We start from the raw sequence: 22,780 nt of genomic DNA on the forward strand, positions 1-22,780 counted from the left end.
CTCAATCTAATCATTAAGTTACTCCATATTTGATCTGTTATAAGCTTGCTAATACTGAATATCTAAGCGAAAAAGAATATAGAGCAATAATGAGAAAAAAAAAAAAGGTGGATGGGTTGCTTGAGGATCAAAGCTAGATAACTGGATTGGGAGGAGACCTCCACATATCCTTTAAAGAATACAGTAAACTGACTGAGGCATCTGACCTAACGTTCAATTCTCACCTTCTCGCAGTGCTCTATTAGTGAGTATATGCCTGGATACTCAAATGAGGATAGACTGGAACTTTGGGACCTAGTCAACCAAATTATTTTTTGTAATGGCTTAAAAAAATATAATGTTGGTAAAACATGATGGAATGTCATGCTGAATGAGAAGTTACCCATCAAGACACTACACTGAAAAGTGAAAAATAAGCTACTGGAACAAACTCAGCATCAGCAGAACAGAATAGAACACATGAACAATCAATGTAAGAAAAAAGTACTTATATATGAAAAAGTGGTGAAACCAACAGGCAAATAAGAGACACATCACGTGATATTTTATTAAATAACAACCAGATTTATTCGTTTATTTTTCTACTCTGGAAACAGTAATCAGGAAAAGGAAGGAAAACTTATAGATTCAATAAACATCGTGAATGGTACACAATATCAAATAAGCAATGCGGCTAAATTTAAAAACGTAATACTAGACACTGAGACTTATATGTGTCAATAGTCCAACAAGAAGACTCCGAAAAGGAAGAAGTGAAGTAATTTTTTAAATTATTAGGAAAGGCAACTGACAAACAATAAAGAAAAATTATTTCTTGTAGGAGAACAAAACAGAAGATTAAAAAATGAATACAAAACTTAAAGAAATGTTTAGGGAAAACGTGGAGAAAAGAACAAAGCTGATGATAATGGAAGTACCTGCTAGATTTCTGTTCAAGATGTGGACTAGTCATTACTAATGCTATGTTTCAACATAAAGGTGCACACAAATTCACAGGAAGAGAAGATACAAGAAATAAGAAAAGATTTATGACTATATTGATGCTGATAATCATAAATCTTCAAACTGATTCTGGATATCAGAGTATATAGGGAATCTGAAACAGGAAGTGATCACTATTTAATATTGAAAAGGATAAAATGAATAACACATCAAAAAATATAATACAAGATTATATAAGTTCTAAAGAGAATCGAAACTGAGCAATTTTTAGGTGAACTGTAGATTCAAACATTATTAAAAAGAAAACAAAACTAAACAACTTGAAAACAGGAACCTAACTTCTGAAAACATCAAATTCAGTCATGGAGGCAATTACTATAATTATCACCACCTGACCTCCATGGAGTCAGAGACTCATTGTGGGAGGTACTCACTAATGCATACAATGCTCATCCAACCGTGTCTTAAACTGATTCAATGTGTCCACATCACAACACACTCAGGCAATGCATTCTACTCATCAACCACCCCTCCATGCAAAGAACCTTCTTCTCACTCCTTTACTCACACCCTCCTTATACAGTTTCCAGAAATGGCCTCTTGTTCTACTTCCCTCTCCAATTCTATGAAAAATCTTTTCCATGTCTACCTGATAACAACCCATGACCAGTTTATATGTCTCAATCATATCTCCCCCCCCCCCTCTTCCTCCTATTCACGAGGCTCTGCAACTTACATTCCCTTAATCTGTCCTCGTACTCCACATTCCAAAGACCACTGACTACCTTTGCGAATCTTCTCTGTATACCCTTTCCAACATATCCTCGTCACCATGAAAACCTGGCAATCAAGTCTGTGCACAATATATAAGCCTTGATCAAGTCTTTATACAATGGAATCATAACCTCTCTATTTCTGCATGTCAAGGTTCTCTGCATCATTGCCATTATTCGATGTGATGTCTTCACAACTTGTGCAATGTGGCCCCTGAATTTCAGGTCCTTGTCCACCATCACACCTACATCTCACATCTCCTCCACTTCTACTAAAGTTTCCCCACCAAGTGTATACTTGGCATCCCATCGTTGCTTATCAAATCTCAAAACCTTACACTTGGCAACATTGAACTGACAGTTCCACTTACCTGCCCATTCAAGCAATCTATTCAAGTCCTCTTGTAAGGCATTAACATCAGCCTGACTGTGCATTGCTCTCCCCAGTTATGCATCATCTGCAAACAGCTGGGATATCACTAGTTAAACTCAACCCAATATCATTAACATACAAATTGAACAACAATGGCCCCAAAATTAACCCCTGTGGCACACCACTGGTGACCTTTCTCTTTAGAGATACATCATTCCCTCCCCCCACATACAACTTTCTGATACTTATCTGACAGCCAGTCACTGATCAAACACAGAAGTCTTATCCAATCCCATCTCTTTCAATTTAATTAAGAGCTTGTCATGTGGCAGTCTATCAAAAGCCTTTGCAAAATCCAAGTACACCACTGTATATGCATCTCCTTCGTCCAAGGTATTTGTCACCTTGTTATAGTACATAAGTAAGTTAGTGAAACGTGATCTCCCCTTAATAGACCCATGCTGATAACCACAGAGAATACTGCTGTTATCAACCCATTTCTGTATCCTACTTCTCGCCAATCTCTCCAGGACCTTCACTACAACTCCAGATATACAGACCGGTCTATAATTTGAAGCTACAGCTTTATCACCACCTTTATGCAGTGGAACAATTTTACCCTCCTTCCACTCTCTTGGAACCTGTGCTGTTGCAAAAACTGTTTATAGCATGCCTGTTTAACAAAAATTCTTGTTAAACAGGCATGCCAATGCTACTGCCAGTTCCCTGGAACATTCTCTTAAGATGCATGGTGATATTGCATCAAATCCTATTGCCTTATTAACATTAAGGTTATTTCCTCAAATATCTCCTGCTCACTCACAATTAAGCTACTCTCCTATGTCCTCTACACTTAAGTTCCTCATGATTCCACCTTGATCAAGATGAAACACACTTATAAATTGATCACTGAATACCTCAACAATGTCTTCTGCAGCAGTTACCATTCTACCACTTTCATCCCTTAACTTCATCTTTCCATGATCATTAATCCTTCTACTTGCCACATATGTAAAAAACTCTCTAGAGTTTTTCTTAGCCTGATTTACCAATTTCTGCTCATACTCTACTTTTGTTTTCCTTACTAACTGAGTCACTCTCCTGACTTGTTCTTTATATTTTTCATGTGACTGATTACCATTATTCATCTTGTACCTCCTCCAAAGGACTTTCTTTTTCCAGATTTCATGCTTAAGCTCCACATTCATCCATTTTACACCAACCTTATTCAGCCTTTTGGATACATTCGTACAGTGATGCTGTTATGTATTTCTTTGTAAGTTCCCATGCAGCATTTATTTCCTTACCGCTCAACTCCTCATTCCATGTTATAGCTCAAAGTTGTCTCCTAAGCTTGTCATCATCACCAGCCTTATAATTCCACATATATCCTTTCCTCGCAAAAGCCTGCATATGACTAGCCACAACACAAGTGATTACTTCATGATCACGCTCACCAACTGCAGGAAAATGTGAAACCTTTCTAACAATTACATCCTCTGAGGAAATTATGAGATCTACAACTCTTGATCCTCACATGCCTTTCTTTACATGCTGCCTGAGATAGTTATCTCTCAAGAACTCGAGAAATTCACTTTCCTTATTCCCAAATGCTATCTCTTCATTCCAATCTATACTGCCATAATTAAAATCACCATAATAATTACCCTTCCTTTGTTCACTAACCCAAGTTGTTTATACATTTCTTCATCATTACCTTCCACATTCCCAGGCCTATAGCAACATCCAACTAAATATGTCTTCCTCTCAACCTCCACGTCACATCACACTGCCTCATAAACATTGCCACCATTTCCCTCTTTCATGTCTACCTTATGTGGACTTAATTCTCCTGCTATCATCAGCAGCACTCCCCCTCTCTTCCTGCCCTTTCTATCCTCATGAAAAATATTGTACCCTTTCACTTCTATTCCTGTTATGATATCATCTTCATTCAACCATGTTTCACTTATTCCAATGATTTGAGGGTGAATAAATTCCATCACTGAAACCATTTCATCCCCTTTATTTCTGATACTTCTCGCATTTGTAAACAAACACAACAGTCCTATCCAAGCCATATGTTGGTTGTGATTTCCCCACTACACCTGCCAAATCACTTTTATCACTACTTACCACATATACCTCCTCAGTCTCCACCTCCACCCACATTGCAATATACCCCATCTTCATACACATATTCACTGCCACTTTCAACAGTCACTCGATCTATGCCATGTCTCTCTGTCCACCCGAGCTCCCCCAGTTTCCCTGTTCCTTTTGAATTTCCGTTCTCTCTCTTCCTCTCTCACCCCACTACTGTTCCCACTGCCAAGCACTGCTGTCTCTTCAGTACCACTCTCCTGATTTTTCTCTTGATCTCTTCCTTCTGATCTCTGGTACACATCACACACTGTACTTCCATATACTATACTTTCATCCAGCAACACTTTCTCCAGCAGACTCACTGCAAAGCCATTTAAATGCAACCCATCACGCCTGTATAATTTCATTCATCCCTCAAACACATGCCATACATCCACAAACTCCACTCCCTTCTCACACAGCTCCACCAACATACCATTCATGATTTTGGCTCTCCGTCGCAACTCATCATCATCATATCTGGGTAACACACTGACAACCTTTCCTACTACACCGTTATCTTTCACTCTTTGCAATAGTCTCCTGATATTTGCTCTCACCTCCTCCTTATGTCCACTTAGATCATTTGTCCCTACAATTACAAATAACTCTCTCACTCGTTTCTTCCTCATGTCCAACACCTTAATTATTGTACTCATTCTCCCACCCGGATAGCAGACCTTATGGACTCTTGTCAGTAACTAGCCCCCTAATTATGGAGTCTCCATATACTGCTATCCTGGAATCACTCGTCAGTTCTTTTATTTTTTGTTCTTTCATTCTGTTTTCTTGCACACTTTCATTAATTTCCACTAGATGCCTAACATCACTCAACATATTCTTCATTTCATTTTTCATTTCCAATATCTGTTTCATTAAATCTTGCATTCCGACAATTTCACTCTCTATCTCACTACCTCTCATTCGGCTGCACTTTACTTCCTTTTCTTCATTCATACTTTTCTTCACCCCCTTATCACTAATTTTCACTTGTACTTCTTTGTATTCTTTCATTGTACTTCTTCAATTGTACTCCTTTATTGTACTCCTTCAATTTCTCCACCTTTCGTTTCACTTCAGTTTTTCGCAACTTCTATCGTAACTTTCGCTTCTACATCTTTGCATTTTTTAACTCACTCAGTTTCTCTTGTTTTCGTTTCATTTCCGATTTTTGCAACTTATTACGTAACTTTCGCTTCTACATCCTTGCATTCCTTAACTCTGTCAGCCTCTCTATCTTTCATTTCTGTTTCTTTCACATACACTATCAATCGTTTCAGTCAGTTTCGCTTTCTGTGTATCGTAATCCAACAATATATCGCACTTACGACAAATCCATACTTTCTCTCGTCTTTTGTTCATTCTCTCCCTCTCCACAAAGACATCTTACATTCCACCATGCATACATATCGCACTCAGGACATCGAATAAGTTTTGAAAAGTCTATGTCGCCAATGCTAATTGACTTTTGCGGCAGTCGCCTAGTAGCAACAGTCGACGCCCGCGTGGTTGAACTCCTGACCGGCATTGTGTGATATTTGATACGCCAATAGAGACTATTAATTCTGATAGAATTCACACCAAAAATTACTCCGACACACTTTGTTCTCAAAAATAAATAATGAAATCCTAAAATTTATGAAACACTGCCAATTATTTAAACTAAACATATTTGGTCGTTTAATAATTAAAAATACAAACTTATTTAATACTGATCATTTTACAAACATCATACATTATAGACTACCAGTTTCACCAGCAAACTGTCCAGCTTTTTCAAGGCGTTTACGGAAAGACATAAAAACTAGTAAATGCAAATTGAAAGGAACATAAAAACGTTGTAAACAAACTAGTAGCTAAGGTTACATGTTCACATGACAGAGACTGAAAGGACTTATTGTTCTTATTCATTATCACGCATGCGCATTTGTTGTAAACGTGTAATGTGATTACTGGCTAGCTGTAGTTCAGATGGATTTAGAGAGAGGATCAGGTTTTTCCACAAACTGTTTAGGATTGCACCCTGATTTCTGTTGAGGTTTCCACCAGTTATTAACAGTTCGTGGAAAAACCTGATCCTCTCTCTAAATCCATCTGAACTACAGCTAGCCAGTAATCACTTTACACGTTTACAACAAACATACATGCGTGATAACGAATAAGAACAATAAGTCCTTTCAGTCTCTGTTATGCAAACGTGTAATCTTAGCTACTAGTTTGTTTACAATGTTTTTATGTTCCTTTCAATTTGCATTTACTAGTTTTTATGTCTTTCCGTAAACGCCTTGAAAAAGCTAGACAGTTTGCTGGCGAAACTGGTAGGCTATAATGTATGATGTTTGTAAAATGGTCAGTATTAAATAAGTTTGTATTTTTAACTGCCAATTATTATTCAAAATGGAACTTATTTTTCCAGAGCACTTTCTGATATTACACAACTTACGGCCCTCTATGCCAAAGTTTGGCAAGGATAGAAAATTTTGAACTCATGGACTCAAGAAGTCAAAGAAGAAGAGGCCGAAATCATATTGAAAGTTCCTGAGAAATAAGTTCAGCAAATGCCTTGAGTGAACACAGTGAAAAATATAAGAAAGCTATGTGAAAACTGCTAAGAAAATAAAAGATAAATATCACAAAGTTGGCAAAGCATTCTGGAAAGAAATAATATATTGTAAAAGTAATCAGAGATCTGAAGTAATTACTTGAAGGATTGCTAAATGAAACAAAAAGTGACAGAATGGCTGTAGAAAATATTCAAAAGGAACAGTCAGGAGTACATATCAATGCTTGATATAGAAAAAGCAATCAAAAACTTAAAATACAGAAAAGCAGCTGGAACCAGTGGTGTGCAAGAGTCAGCTCACACAAGCCAAATGTTAAATTGTTAACAATTTTGAGAGCCAGTTGTTAAACTACAATCCGGAATGGGTACCAACTACAATCCCAAATCCTGAATGATTTGTAATTTTAATTTATTGCATAGAAAATAATTATTACAAGTATGAATTAGCATCATCTAAATCTACATATTTTATAACCATGTAAACACATAAAAATGTAATATAAATTATAAGAAAACTGTTATTTGAAAACAATTACAAAATTAGAATAACTTTTAACATGGTTCAAAATATTAGAATTGCAATTTTTCTCAATTTTGAGGAGAGCATAGAAATAGCGTATCATTCAGTAGCTGCAGGACTGACTTGTATGTGAGGAATCATTTGCACATGGATTTCAGTTAATCATTTGCTAAACATCGGTTGAACAAGTGACATATCAGAAGTTTTGTATGGTTTCTCTACACAAACAAGGTTAAACTCCACAGTTTATAGCTAAGGAATTGAAATGTTCTCAAGCAAGCATGAGTAGAGTATCGAGATAGTATTCTAATAAATGAAGTTTTCAAAATAATCGCTGCAATAGCAATCGAAAGGTAATAACTTCATCAAGAGATGAGAGGAGATTGAAGAATATCGTGAAAAAACCTGCATCCAAAGTGTAAGGTATTTTCACAGGGAATGGAAAGAACTAGGTGTGAATGTGTCTAATTTTATGATGTTGAGACAACTTCACAAACTGAGTTTTAAATCACGTGTGTGCCTAAAACGAAGCCGCTTCTGACTTCCAAGCAAAAGGCAGCCAGAGTGCAATGGTGTAAGCAAAGACTGTTGTGGAGTCAAGGGGGATTCGATTAAAGTATGTTTTGTGTGTCCCCATGGTCATCGAAGGATACGTATTTTGCATCTTAAGCAAGAAGCATTTAATAAAGAATGCATGAAATGTTCAGTGCAATTTGCAACCTCTGTCATGGTATGGGCTTGTGTGACTGCAGAGAGTTCAGGTAGGCTGTGTATTGTGTACAAAAGAGTCAATTCCAAAGTGTACCAAGAAATTCTTGAGCACTATGTTATCAACATCAGAAGATTTAAGTGATGGTGATTTCCTTTTACAGCAAGATTCAGCTTCTTGTCACACTTCCAAACCACTACTAGACAGCTCAAAGAAAGGCAAATCAATAAAATTCCTTGGCCTGCAAACTCACCAGATTTAAACCAAAATGAGAATTTGTGGGGAATTATGAAGAAACATCTTTAAGAAGTTTCCCCAACAAAAATGAACTTGTTTCTAGTCTTCTGATTATATGGGCATGTTTTGATAAAAAAAAAATCCCAACTATGAACCGCTAGTAAATAATATGCCCAACTGTTTACATATGGTCATAAAAGCTAAGGGGAATGTAACAAAGTACTGATTTTACTGTAATTTTTGTGCATTTATTTTCACATTATTCTAATATTTTGAACCATGTAAAAATTATTCTAATTTTGTGAATTTTTCAAATAACAGTTTTCTTATAATTTATATTACATTTTTATGTGTTTACATGGTTATATAATCTACAAAGTATGTAGAGTTAGATGATGCTAATTCATATTTGGTAATAATTATTTTCTATGCAATACATTATAAATGGCATTAGAATGGCTGGCCTGGTTAGCCAAGTGATTAGCGTATCCACTTTCCAGTCAAAAGAGTGTGAATTTGAATCCCGCCGGGTTGGTGGTAGATGGCATTGGTATAGTTGGTGGATTGAGTGGTGCAGACAGAGTTGTAGAGTAGGTACCCTCCCTTGATGAGTCTTTGGATTCCCTGGAGGTGTCACATAATAATAGGTGTATATAGTGACATGGGAAATCCAGAAGTAGAGCTGCTTATTTGGCATCCCTTTCCCCTGCTCTCAGCCTGTACAGAGATTGTGTGGAAAGGTAAGAAGGGTGGTCATTTTAAGATAATCTTCAGCCCAATAAATGAAAATACTTTCAATTCATCTCTAGTGGCCACAGGGCATTAGTACTTTTGTCTATTACAATTTTGAATTGCTTTCACAATTTATTTATTTTTTGTAAACATGGAGTTTAATAAATAATCATATATTTTACTCTGCAGTTGATTTAACACTGTTAAATAATAAAAATTAATAATGTGCTACATGTTTGTAACTTTTCTAGGGTGGAATTTACATTTCAAAAAATGATTTAACTTTAATGAAAATTATTATTATACGGCTCTATGGAGTCAGAAGACCCCTGTGGATGATCCATTATTCACACAATATCTATCATACATCTCCTTAAACTCATTCACTGATGAAGCACCTACTTCTGGAAACCCATTCATCACCTTCTAAGCAAAAAATCTAGTCCTAACAATCCTGTTAACTGCACTCTTACACAGCTTCCACTGGTGACCCTTGTTTTCTCCCTTCTTGCCATGCACTAAAAAATGTCATCAGTATCAATCCTATAAAACCCCCTTTAATAATTTAAATGTTTTTATCATATCTTCAATTTCTCATCTATCAGATAACATTTGAAGCCTAAAGACCATCAATCTATTCTCATAAGGAACATTCCACAGATCTGCTGCAATCTTTGTTACTAGCCTCTGGATTCTCTCCACAACTTCTTCCAGAATCTGAGAGTCCAGATATGTGCACAGTAGCCCAAATGTAGCCTTATTAAACCCTTAGAGAGTGAAACAATAACCATTCAATAACAATAACCCTGCTTGGTAGTGTATTCTTCAACAACCACATAATCTGAGGTGCTGCTTTGGTTCTTTTGCAATATGTCCTCAACTTCAACTTCCTGTTCACAATCACACCTAAGTTCCTGGCCTCAGATTCCTACAGGAAATATTCAGTTCCATCAATATAGTACAGAGATTCTGATCTCTTCCCAAAGTGCATCATCTTATAATTGAACACATTATACTGGCAGCCATTTACCTTTGCCCATACTGCTAGTCTGTTTTAGTCTTCTGTAGGATCTGTACATCACCCTCATTTGAAATTGCTCTTCCCAGTTTAGCATTTTCAGTAAAAAAAAAAAACCTAAATATTTCCTGTGTAAACATTTTCTATATCAATGATATACAAATTAAACAACAGAGGACCAAGTACTAAGCCCTGTGGTACAAACTGGTTATGTGTCTTCTGCTGGACTCAACTCCTCCATAAACAACTCCTTGATATCTGTCCATCAAGCCCCTTTAATCCAAATGACCAGTTTCATATCTATCCCTAATTTGCAATAGAATTCTATGCGGAATCTTGTCAAATGCTTTTGCAAAGTCTAGCAATATCACTGAGTAGCGATTTCCTTTATTCAACTTCATTGTTAGTTGATTGTAAAAAGTAAGCAAATTATTAGGGCAAGACATAACCTTAACAAAATCATGTAGTTCCTTACAGAGTATCATATGTCTATCTACCCATTCTGAATTCTGCCTTTCACCAATTTCTTCAATACCTTAACAACCACTCCTGAGTTGCTGATTGGCCTATAATTTGCTATTTCTATAAACAACAAATTACATGATAACCACAATAATTAACTTTAATGAAAGTACAGATATTTCATACTGAAAACAGTACATCGTCAGCGTGAGAAACAAGCAAATTAAAGAATAGGAATACAAGGTACATACAACAATCAGTTTACTAATTAAAAACAGTTGTCGTGAGCTAGAAATTAATATATAAGAAATTAATTAATAAATAATATAAAACTACTTTTGATGTTTACAGAAAATGAGAATCTCTCAAACTTTTGGGGCAGAGAGAGACAATCATTCTGAATCAGGTAAGGCTGATGTAAAAGGGCTTCACAACTTTCCTTGAAAAGGTGTTCATATTTAAAACTGCTTCTATGGAGAAGACAAGCTTCATCCCACTGGATACTGTGTTTAATGTTAATACCATGCTGTGCCAGACCAGACTTTTGAAGTTTCACATAATTAATTTAATACTGTTGTTCAATAATTCTATTTTTCACAGAATGGCCTGTCCACAAAGTATGTCAAATTACATTCACAAGGAATCTCATACAACACCAGCTAAAGACAGAGGTGACAGTTGTCTTTTGTAAATGGTAATGGATGAGAAAATTTGTTGATAGGAAAATGTAGGAATAAGATGATACTTCTTCACAATTCTACCAATAGGTTCAGAGATACCAAAAATATAAGGATCTAGTACCCTGTGGTCTATTGAAGAATCCTTAGGCGTTGAAACATAGGAGTCAGTTATCTGCTGGATTTGATAAGGGTTGTAACCATATAATTTCATTAAAGTTTTGATAGTGGGAAGTTCTTGTTGTAAGCTTAATTAAAAACTTAATCTATTAATTAAAAACTTAAATTATTAATTATTAAATTATTAATTAAAATTTAATATCTACTTAAATGAAATAATAAAATGGAATAAAAATTTACATCAAGGAATAAAACTTTCTCCTACAGTAAGCTTAAACACTCTCCTCTCCTCTTTGCCAACGACCAAATAATAATTACAAATTCTGAAGATAACTTACAGAAAGAAAGCTATTTTAGATCTAAATAAGATAGTCGAAGATTATGGTATGATAATATCAACAGAAAAATCAAAAACTATGGCCTTTAAAGGACAAGATCCAGCAAGAACTAAAATAGTAATAGATAACAAGATCTTAGAACAGGTGAATTCATTTAACTACCTAGGATGCATGATCACATATGAAAATGAAAAAGATATAAATGTAAAAATTGCAAAATATTTAAAAATAACAGGTGTAATTAACTCTATATTTAAACCAAACCAGACTAAAAGTATACAATACATTAGCCCTGCCAGTCTTATTGTATGGAAGTGAAATTTGGACAATGAAACAAAAAGACAAACAAAGATTAATAACAGCAGAAATGAATTCTATGAGAAAAACTGCAAAGTGTACCCTATTTGATCACAAAAGAAAGTCTTATAGATCACAAAAGAAGTCTTATACCAAAATAAAAAAATGATGAAACAGCATGACAGAATTTTATGCCGGATGGAGTATTGCCTGGTTAAACAAAGCCTCCCATTTTTTTTGCCAGGGAACCAGAGCAAACAGCGAAAAGTCAGCTACTGGAACAAATCCTAAAACATCACCAGAGTTCAAGATCAGTACTATCAACATAAGAAGCCTGAATGGCAAAGAAATGGAGCTAGCTGAGGATTTGGATAAGTACCAGATCAACATAATAGGAGCGACTGAAACAAAAAAGGCAAAAACTGGTGAGTTCTTTCTGAGCAATAAATACAAAATTATATTCAGGCAATGACAATCAAGGAGTAGCCATAGTATTCAACACTATATATAAGGCTAATCTTCTTGAATGGCAGAAAATTTCAAGTAGAGTGATGTGGGCAAATATGAGAATAGGGAACGACAATGAGACTTATTTGAGCCTATGGTCACACAGAAGGTTCTACTAAGGTAGAAGTGGAGGAATTTTTTGAGGCTTTAGAGAAAGCAAGTGATGCAATGAAAAATGAAAACTTGGGGTCCTTGTTGGGGATCTAAATAGCAGAGTAAGTAATGATAGTCAGACATACAAAAATATTTTGGGAAAATTTGGAGAAAAGAGCAAAGCTAATAACAAGCAAACACTTGTTGGATTTCTGCTCAGGACATGGACTGGTTATTACTAACAGCATGTTCCAACATAAAAATGTGCACAAATTCACATGGAGAGAAGAGGAAAGGAATAAGAAACATCTCATTGGCTATGTTATTGTTGATAGTGATGTTTTCTCCCTGGTGCAGGTCACCAGAGTGTACAGAGGATTTGAAATTGGAAGTAATCATCATTTAGTCTTGAGCAGGATACAACTGAATATTGAAAAGAAGAACATGTAACAAAGCTTTAAAACAAATAAAAGCTGAGCAGCTCTCAGATGTGTACTGTAGACTAAAATACACAAACATGATTGAAGAAAAAATGAAAGAGTTTTAGAACTGCAACCAAACCTTGGAGATTCAGTGGTAAGCCCTGAAGAAAACACTGATTGCTTCGGCCACAGAAGCATGTGGTGAGGTTGTCTGTAAAGATAGAAAAATCAGAACTCCATGGTGGACACAGGAAGTTAGAGAGGCAGTGAAAGAAAAAAAAAAGCATATCAAAAGTTCCTGGCAAATAAGTCAGCTTGTGCTCTTAGAGAATACAGAGACAAATGTAAGAAAGCTAAACACTGTGTAAAATTAGCTAAACAAAAGTTATGGGATGACTTTGGTAAGAAGATAGAAAATAAATATCAAGGCAACGTAATATATTCTGGAGGTTGTTGAAGAAGCTCAGAAATGGAGGAAAGAGCACTGTAAAAGGATTTAACGATAATAAAGGTGACATGAAATCGGGAGAAAAAGATATCCTTGAAGTATGGAGTAATTACTTCGAAAAATTGCTAAATGAAAAAAAGCAGTGATGACAGCACAGTGGTAAAGAACACATTAGGCATGCAGTCAGGAATACATATCCATGAAGTAGAAAAAGTCTGCATCAAAAGACTGAAATGTGGAAAGGGAGCAGAAGTAGATGATATTCAACCAGAAATGCTCAAGTATAGTGGTATTCAAGTGGCTTCACTGCATAGTTCAGATGACTGGAGTGGAACTCTCAAAGTACCCATATATAAAAAGGGAAATAAAACCGAATGTGAGAATTACAGAGGTATTTCATTACTGAGTGTTACTGGTAAGATATATGCCAGTATACTTGAGAAACGGTTGAGAAGGATTGTTGAAGAGAAGCTTGGTGAAGAACAAGCTGAATTCAGGCCAAATAGAGGCTGTCAGGATCAGATTTTTACTTTAAGACAGATTGTTGAGAAATCATGGGAACATAACAAAGATCTGTATTTAAGTTTTGTTGATCTGGAAAAGGCATGCGACAAGGTGCTAAGAGAGAAGCTATTCAAAACACTACAGTTATATGGTGTTAATGGGGCATTATATCAAGCAATACTTAGTCTTTATTTGAGTTGTAAGTCAGCAGTTAGAATTGAAGTACCGGAAGGTGGTTCAATGTTAAATCTGGTGTCAGATAAGGATGTACATTATGAAGCAAAGTGGTATTAAACCTGACATCAAAATTGGAGATGTTAATCTCAGCTCTTTGCTTTATGCAGATGATGTTATAGTTCTAAATAAATCCACTACAAGTCTGCAAGATTCCTTGATTAAAGTGAATAGCTGTTGTAATAGATATGGTATGAACAATAAAAATTGGCAGAATAACTGAGGATATTAGGAAAGAACTCGACATTGTCAGCATCCAAGAATGCATTAGCAGAGCTAATCTCAAGTGGTATGGTCACTTAAACAGAATGGGAGAGGAAAGATTAGCAAAACAAGTGTTCTCGGCCAGATTGGCAGGAAAAAGACCCAGAAGAAGACCAAGATATAGGTGGATTGATACAGTAAAAAATGCCTTAGAAGATAGAAATATAAGATCTGATAATGTTGGGGTCTTGACAGGTAACAGACTGATTTGGAGGAAAATTATAGATAGAAAGTTAGTAATGATGTAATTTTTCATGTAATACTAACATATCCTGTACACTCCTAGAGGGTATATATCAAGAATTTGATAATGATGATGATCTTCAGTAAAAACTGTGCCTACATAGATGACATATTTTACTTGTTCTATAGGTTTTCTATTGAGAATCCAATAAAAAAAAGTTTGATGTTTCTGTCTAGTTTCAGAGTTTTGGTCTTTTATTGCTGATTTCCAGATTTGTTCCACCTGTGATTCAATTTATAGAGGATCCTGGAGACTTGCACCGGATATGTTTAGGAGTGACAGAGACCTACAAGTTAGTAAGGGATTGTTATAGTATCGATGTTGAAGAGGTTTCACAGAAAATAGTGGGAGATCAGGAGAGAATTAGAGGTCATCTCTGGAAGCAATATAAGGAGGATGTGAGCAATGGAGTGAGAAGCAGGTTTTTTGCATGCAGAGTTGTGAATGATTGGAATGCCTTGCCCGAGAGCATAGTATGTCTGAGTCTGTTTTGTTTAAGGTGCAGTATGATGAGCTGTATGAAAGACAAAAGGACCTCCTAGATGAATCTTTGGCTCCATGGGGTCTTAGGATAATAATAAATACAACATTCTAGTGAAACAGATTTCCAACCTTTTCTTATTAAAAATAACAAATAATTTTAGTTAACATCTGGCAATTAATAGCAAATTTTCATGTTTTTATTAGACAACTCTCATTCCTGTAAACTTATAGTACATTATTATTTTGTGTATGGGGGGGGGGGGATGACTAATATGTTTTTTATTTTTTTACAATGTTCAGTATGTATTTATTTACTTATATGGTTTTATACATAATCTGAAAATTCTACTCTAGAAACAAAATGTGGAACTTTTTCAAAGCACCTCAGGTCATACACTAGCTGATGAAATTCGATGCTCACCTAAAGATATTCAGAAACAATTCATGACCATGGATGGACTCAATCTGGCAGTGTTTTAGTTGAAGAGTAAGCATGCTATCCACAGTACTTAACTATGCAAGGCAGTATTCAAATTAAATATTTATAAACTGTAAACTACCAATGTACAATATTTGTTTCTTACCTTTCAAAGTTTTAACTGCATCTTCAGACTTGTTCTCTGATTTTTCACACCATCTCAGCTCGTTTTTGTACACAGTAAGCAGAGTATCTTCTAAAGGTGTGGGAAAATTGCTGGCATTCAAATGACCTAATTTCCTGACTACACGCTTCAAATTTGAACTATTTCTTCCCATACAGGCAAGTCTTGTCTAAAAAAAAATTACACAGTCTTTTTCTGACTGAAATACTTATTGAAGAATGTTTTATAATATTAGAATACAAAGTGATGTAATAATGAAATATCTAAAATAATATTATCAACATATATAGTACTATTAATTAATAATTAAAATAACTTCCACGCTTACACATTATTATTATTATTAACATTTGACCTCCATGGACTCATCGTGGGAGGTATACACTATTGCACACAATGCTCATCAAACTGTGCCTTAAACTGCTCACACATTCCTTATACAGTTTCCAGTAATGACCTCTTGTTCTACCCTCTCCCTCATTCTATGAAATCTCTTTCATGTCAACCCACTAACAACCCCTGACTAGCTTATATGCCTCAATCATATCTCCCCCCCCCCCTTCTTCCTCCTATTCACAAGGCTTTGCAACTTACATTCTCTCAATCTGTCCTCATACTTCACATTCCAAAGAACACTGAACACCTTTGTGAATCTTCTCTGGACCTTTTCCAACATATTCTCGTCACCATGAAATTCTGGTAACCAAGCAACCCAATCTGTGCATAATAATCCATATGAGGCCTGATCAAGACCTTATACAATGGAATCATAACCTTCTCTATTTCTGCATGTCAGGGTCTTCTGCATCATTGCCATTAACCGATGGGACGTCTTCGCAACTTGCGCAATGTGGATCCTGAATTTCAGGTCCTTGTCCGCCATTACTCCTAGATCTAATTATTTAAAATTTTATTCAAAAACTCCAGTATATTTCTTTCAATGTTATGTGGACATCATCAGGGAGACAGGCTGTTAACTACATTCAAAACATGAATCACAATAATGAGTAATAAATCATGCATACATTAGCTGATGTCTCAGTCCCAGCTGAAGTATATGACATTGCACTATTAGAGTTTATTAGAGTTCAAAGGAACAACTGTAAAAAGTTGCATAGATAAAAAAATAACTTGAAATAATTATTAATTAAAAAAACTTATGAACAATTAATAGTGTCACTTCCCCAAATTTGGACAATGACATGCAATCTGATCGGTTCATTTTCAGACAATTTTGTAGCATTTCATTTTTCAAGGAAAAGATGATCAAATTTGAACTTGCTGGAATGAAGAAGTTTTGTCTGGTTTGAAAGAACTCTGTGGCTAATGTCAATAGCATGAGAAGCAAGGCCAACTCATCGGATTCCAAAAATGCAATATAGTCTTGATGTCTTCAAGTCTAATCAAGGTCAGAATGGCCAGCCTGTCCAAAATAGCAAAAATGATAGACACCTGGTAAGGAAAAAAAAGTGGTAACGTATCCTTTGTAGATGATAGGAAGGAAGACAGTTTCCAAGCTGTTTGAAGGAAGTGTATAGATTGAATTCACAAAGATTCCTTGCTATCTATATAGAGGTTCCTTTAAGGTAGGGTATTGGAATTATTTTCACATTGGACTGTAGTCTAGAACAAGGATGATAATTACTAATAATTTTTTGAAATTACTGATTCATAGTTTTGCTATTATATTTAATTAGATATTTAATTAATTTGCTATTAGATATTTTAAATTAGAAAAAAATGGTGAATGTGTGACATATTTGCTTAAAAGTTGCAAAAGAAACTAACTACTGAAATGTTAAAAAGAGCACAGCAACAATGTCTAAAATCAGTCTCTTATATATATATATATATATAAGTCTGCTTCTTGAATGCTAAAACTATTTTGGAAAGAAACAGACTTTACAAGCTATAACATGGATGGAAGAATAAGAACTCGAAGCATATCTTGAAAGAAAATAAATTGGTACTACATGGGAAACAGATATTTTATTATAGCTGTGATAGACATTCCTGTGATGAGGAGAATAAATTGGTTTGGAGTGAAGGATAAAACTAAACAGAACTGCAAATTATGAGTAAGTCATGGAAGAGGTATTAATAAGGAAGAAGAGAGAAGTTGCACAAGGAATATAAAGTTCAAACTCAGAGATTAAACAAGGCAGTAGGTCAAGATGAGATTTTGGCATATAAGTAAACATGCTAAGAACTGGCCGTGCCATTGAAGTGACTGTTTACAGTTATGCAACTTTAAAGTCTTTGATATCTCTAGCAAGCATAACAAGGGTAAGACGTGGTTGTGCATAAAGGAACACTAAAATGAAAACAATAAACTGCAGACAACCAGTTTGTGTTTCATAAATGGTAGGTAAGATTTTGGAAAAAAACTGGTCAAGGCTCACATAGGAATTCATAGATAATCAGAAAAGGAAAAATGGATATGTTAAAAGACAATCTTGTTTTAATTGCCTAGTTACAATCCATAAGCTAACAAGAATAATTGATTTAGAGAATGCACATGATAATCCCAACTTTAGCCAAAGTATTTGATAAGTTCCTACATGACAAGTAATTTAAAATTGCAGTAAGTAGGTTTTTATAATCAGCTCGCAAGTTGAATGGGCTATCAGACAGATAAGAGTTGTTGTTGTGAATACAATATTATTATTATATTGCATGAGAACTTCCATAGAGTCCAAAGACCCACACTATCCACAGAATATGTATTGTATCTATCCTTAAATGTGAATGCATTGACTGACAAAGCACTCATTCTTGTTCAACACTCTTGAAGCAAAAAAATCTATTGCTCATATCCTTACTAATACACTCTCATTCAATTTCCAGGGATGATGCTTTGTTCTGTCCAAGTGCTGAAAAATTTCTTCTTAAATAACAGGCTTAATCATTCCAATATTTTAGGTAGCTCTCATATAACGCAGATGTTCGGTTCCACAGAAATGGCGCATTATATAAATCACATTATGTGAGACTCAAATCACATAGAAAAAGTAGGATCATGTTCCGAAATTTTATTTATTTTTTTAAATTATATAAACAATGACATATCAAACAAAAAATATTTTTACTTAATTCAGGTAATTCATGTGGGTTAAGAAAACATATAAACTATGAAACAAAATACATAGTATAAACTTATAAAAATACAAATTGTACATAAACCATAATTTATGCATAAATGTTTTAGGCAAAAAAAAAAAAAAGTGAATATTTTAATCGTCATCACTGTCTTCAAAACTAACATGTCGTAGATGTTCTTTATTTACAAGTGGCCAGAGGTCGTCATCACTTGAAATCTCTTGGACATCATTTGTGTAATTTTCATTGCATACTTCAGCTGGATTAGTTATCAAGAAGTAAGTAATAAGACCTTGATTACCACTATGCTGCAATTTTTTATTAAGTCCATAATATGGATCTAAACAAATATCCAATTGTCTCGTGAATTTTCCGGATTGCTCCATTGAGGGATCATTATCCATAAAATAACTTCCTAACTTTCTTGCCAAGTCCAATCCTTCTGCTAATTTCTTTAAACCGAATTCTTTAATGGATTCGTCACAATCAGAATCTTCAGCAGAACCTTCCCCGCCAATTGGTTCAAAGTGATCTATTAATTGTACCAGTTCCTCCTCATTTAAATTTATTTCCCCATCAATTAATTCACTAATTTTGTTTTCAACCATATCGCAAAAGCCCCTCTAAGTGGCCATTACTATAAAAATAATTTTTTTACATAAAAAATGCATTACATATTGTATGTAACTCACCAGAAAATAAAGTGCTCAGCTTGAGATTAACACATTTATGATTTTTAATGCGCTTTCCTGGTAGAAAATGAAGACAATTTTCAACAATAAACAACTGACATGCATGCGTGTTAAAGGGTATATTTCTCCTAATATAACTTCGTTATTTATAACTACATAAGGGTAGGCACAAATTTAACAAAGATAAAATTTGAATTTTAAGTTGCGCGTTAAAAATATATGAAAAGATAAAGATTGATTACTACAATTTGTAGAGTGTGTTATATAGGAACCGCATTGAACAAAGGTTACTACAATTTGCAGACCGCATTATATCGAAACCGCGTTGTATAAATACTGTGTTATACGAGGGTTACCTGTATTGTATTCCTGAAGGTGTCTCACACCTTCAGGAATACAATATCGACATTGTAATAACAGAGACATAAACACAAGCAATAAGTGGAATAAATTAGACTATTTAGAGCCTAGAGTCCTAAGATGAGCCCAAGTGTGCAGTTGGGCAGGAGGAGAATTAGTTTCCCAAATCTTCAGAAGTTTAACACAACTATATTTAGTTTAGGCTGATTTTTGAAATCCGGTGCTGCTAATTCTAAAAAGACTTTCAAGTTTGTATTTGCCATAATGACTAATAGTGGGTTTTTTAAAATTTTCCCATCTGATCCAGTGCAAGCTATCTAAAAGCATGATCAGTTAAACGTGACTGACCATAGTTGTGACAGCAGATGTATTTCTTGTGTTCACCAGGGTGGATTTCACATTGGCAGATTTCTCAGTTTAACCATAATATGATAAAATGCAATAAACACCTTAATAATGAGGTGTGACACTACTTGTATATGGGATATATGACTTTTGCATTACTTCAATCTTGGTATCTCTTCTTGGCCTGGCTCCCACATTTGACCTGAATAAAGGTCGAAACTTGTCTGGAGAGTGGCCCTTTCCATAATGCACACCATATAACACATGTGAAATGAAATGATGTGTGCTTTGCATTATGGGATACCAAGGCAATTAATGTGAAGTCATTAGCCTCAATATATAAGTAGCCTAGCCATAAAGAACCTTCACATGCTAACTTTGTTTGCTTATACTTGGATAAAAGATTAAACAAGAATATAATTTCTTGACATTTTTAATTTAATTTAAAAAGCATATGAAAACAAAGATATCAGGCATTTAGAATGTTGGCTATAAGATAGACCAAGGAAATGTAATATACTGAGTTTGGTGAACAACAGTAAGATGGTTGAGGTATAAGATGCTAAGTAGTGCTTACACCAAATAGATGATGGTGAAATTTTGCAAAGGATACACTGAAAGGAAGGGAATGGACACTTTACAGGTTCTTACAGGTCTTGTTCCTCATGATCTAAATCACAACTGTTTATCTCCTCTTGTAATAAAAATAAAATTGATTGATTTGTGGTTTTATGGCAGAAGAACAGCAAAGGTCATACTGTGACAGGACACAGTATGAGATTGTACCCTGTGTACTGTTGTACACAGGGTACAACAGTATACACAGGGTGTTAATAAATTAATAAATACTTATATGGAGATATATTAATGAATAAGATAAAATGAATGTATATAACGTTAAGCATATTAAAAGGTATTAGTAAAAAGTTATAAGATAGAGAAATAAATAAAATCTGTGTACAAGGTTTAGTATCTACAACGTAGTGTAAACATATAAACAAATTTTAAATAAATTTGTTCGAATAAATAAATTATTTATTACTGCAATTTGTCCGAGTCTGATAACACCTGTCTGATTGTATAGGGCTTGGCCAGATAAGTAAAAATGTCACTTCTCTCTCCCCTGTGAAGTGCTTGTACACCACCAGAATATGACGAATGGTAAGACAGATGTTACATTTCTCACACACAGGTGTGAAAAGGATTTGACATGAAACATACAGCTATTTGCAAAATGATTTGAATAGGTTAGAATTGTGGGCATGTGAAAATGGCTAACAGTTCATTGTAAGTAAATGTAAGGTGTGATTCTATTCAAATTCTGTGCACTTTGGTGTCATTAGATATTAAATGTCATAGTATATTGGTGGGATTATACTAGAAGAAACTGATCAGCTTAAGAATCTTGGAGTTTTAGTAGACAGTAAGTTCAAGGATCATATAGCAAAAATTGTAAATAAAACTCAGAGAATAACTGCAATACTCTGACATATAAAGATAAGGAAGTCATTCTGCCTCTTTACAAGGCCTTGATAAGACCTCATTTGGACTATTGCATGCAGGTCTGGTCTCCTGGTTTCCGTGGTGATACAGCAGAAAAGGCAAAAGTAGAATGTCAAAAATTATATCAGAATTGTGGAATACCGATTACGAAGACAGACTGAGAATTTATAGGCTGCAGACACTAGCAAACAAGAGAAAGAGGGGTGATATGATTGAGAGATACAAACTTCTGAAAGGGTCATACAGAATTTCAGTAAATGGAATTTTTCATTTTATGGAGGGGTGGGGAAAGGACACCCTAGGAAGTTGAGAATAAATGCAGTCAAGAAGGGGGTGAGGGCTAGGTTGTTCTCTCATAGAGTGGTGTGTGATTGGGATGGACTGCTGTTGGATGTTGTGTGTGCAAGTAGTGTGAATGAATTCAAGAACAGGTATGACAGCTGGTGTGAATAGTATGCTCTCCTGACTCCCTGGAGGTTTCTCTTAATAATAATAACTTATAATCTGCAGCTATATTTACACTGATGCCTATAAAGTTAGCGGTAGATGCACTATGCTGCCAAGAAATAAATCATTTAACTTTAGATGAAGCCATAACATTTATGACAGAAATCCTTGGAATCAAATTTCTGAAATAACTAGAGAATTACACAGAGCATTGAAACTCTATTTCGAAGATGTATAAAATTTTATCACAGGTTCTCTAGTATATGCAAAGTTTGCAAAGTGGGACACGATGATTGCAAATCATTTACCAGACTCAGTAAAGATACTATAGTGAAACTTATACTTCACTTAAAAAAATGCCTTTCTTCTTTAGAAAATCATGAACAGAATTTGATGAAAACCGAAATGTTATTATCTGAGAGCAACAGGGAGTCAAGGACTCACCAAGGGAGTCTACAAGTAACCCTGAGGAACACTACTGGTCACCTTAAATCAGGCAGATTCACACTCGTCGTATACCACTTTTTGATATTGATATCTGTCAGTCAACTATCCACTAATCCAAGTCAAGTTTATATTCCAATCCCATATTCTCCAGTTCATGCGACAGCCTTTCATTAATGTATT

General features: G+C 35.0%; 1 protein-coding gene across 6 annotated transcripts in view; it reads right to left on the bottom strand.

Moving 5' to 3' along the window:
* Positions 1-22,780, bottom strand: part of LOC150105337 (uncharacterized) — a 409,874-nt gene that overhangs the window by 269,948 nt on the left and 117,146 nt on the right. For all 6 annotated transcript variants that reach the window (XR_016548478.1, XM_090394715.1, XM_090394718.1 and 3 more), the window contains one exon: positions 15,690-15,876. Coding sequence is in view for 5 of the 6 variants with exons in the window: in XM_090394715.1 (XP_090250841.1) it covers positions 15,690-15,876 (187 nt within the window). In the remaining variant the exon portion in view is untranslated. The remainder of the gene's footprint in view (positions 1-15,689; positions 15,877-22,780) is intronic.

Source organism: Typopeltis vanoorti, chromosome 6 (genome assembly GCF_054136105.1).
Source record: "Typopeltis vanoorti isolate ZY-2024b chromosome 6, IOZ_Tvanoo_1.0, whole genome shotgun sequence".
Classification (NCBI taxonomy): Eukaryota; Metazoa; Arthropoda; class Arachnida; order Uropygi; family Thelyphonidae; genus Typopeltis; species Typopeltis vanoorti.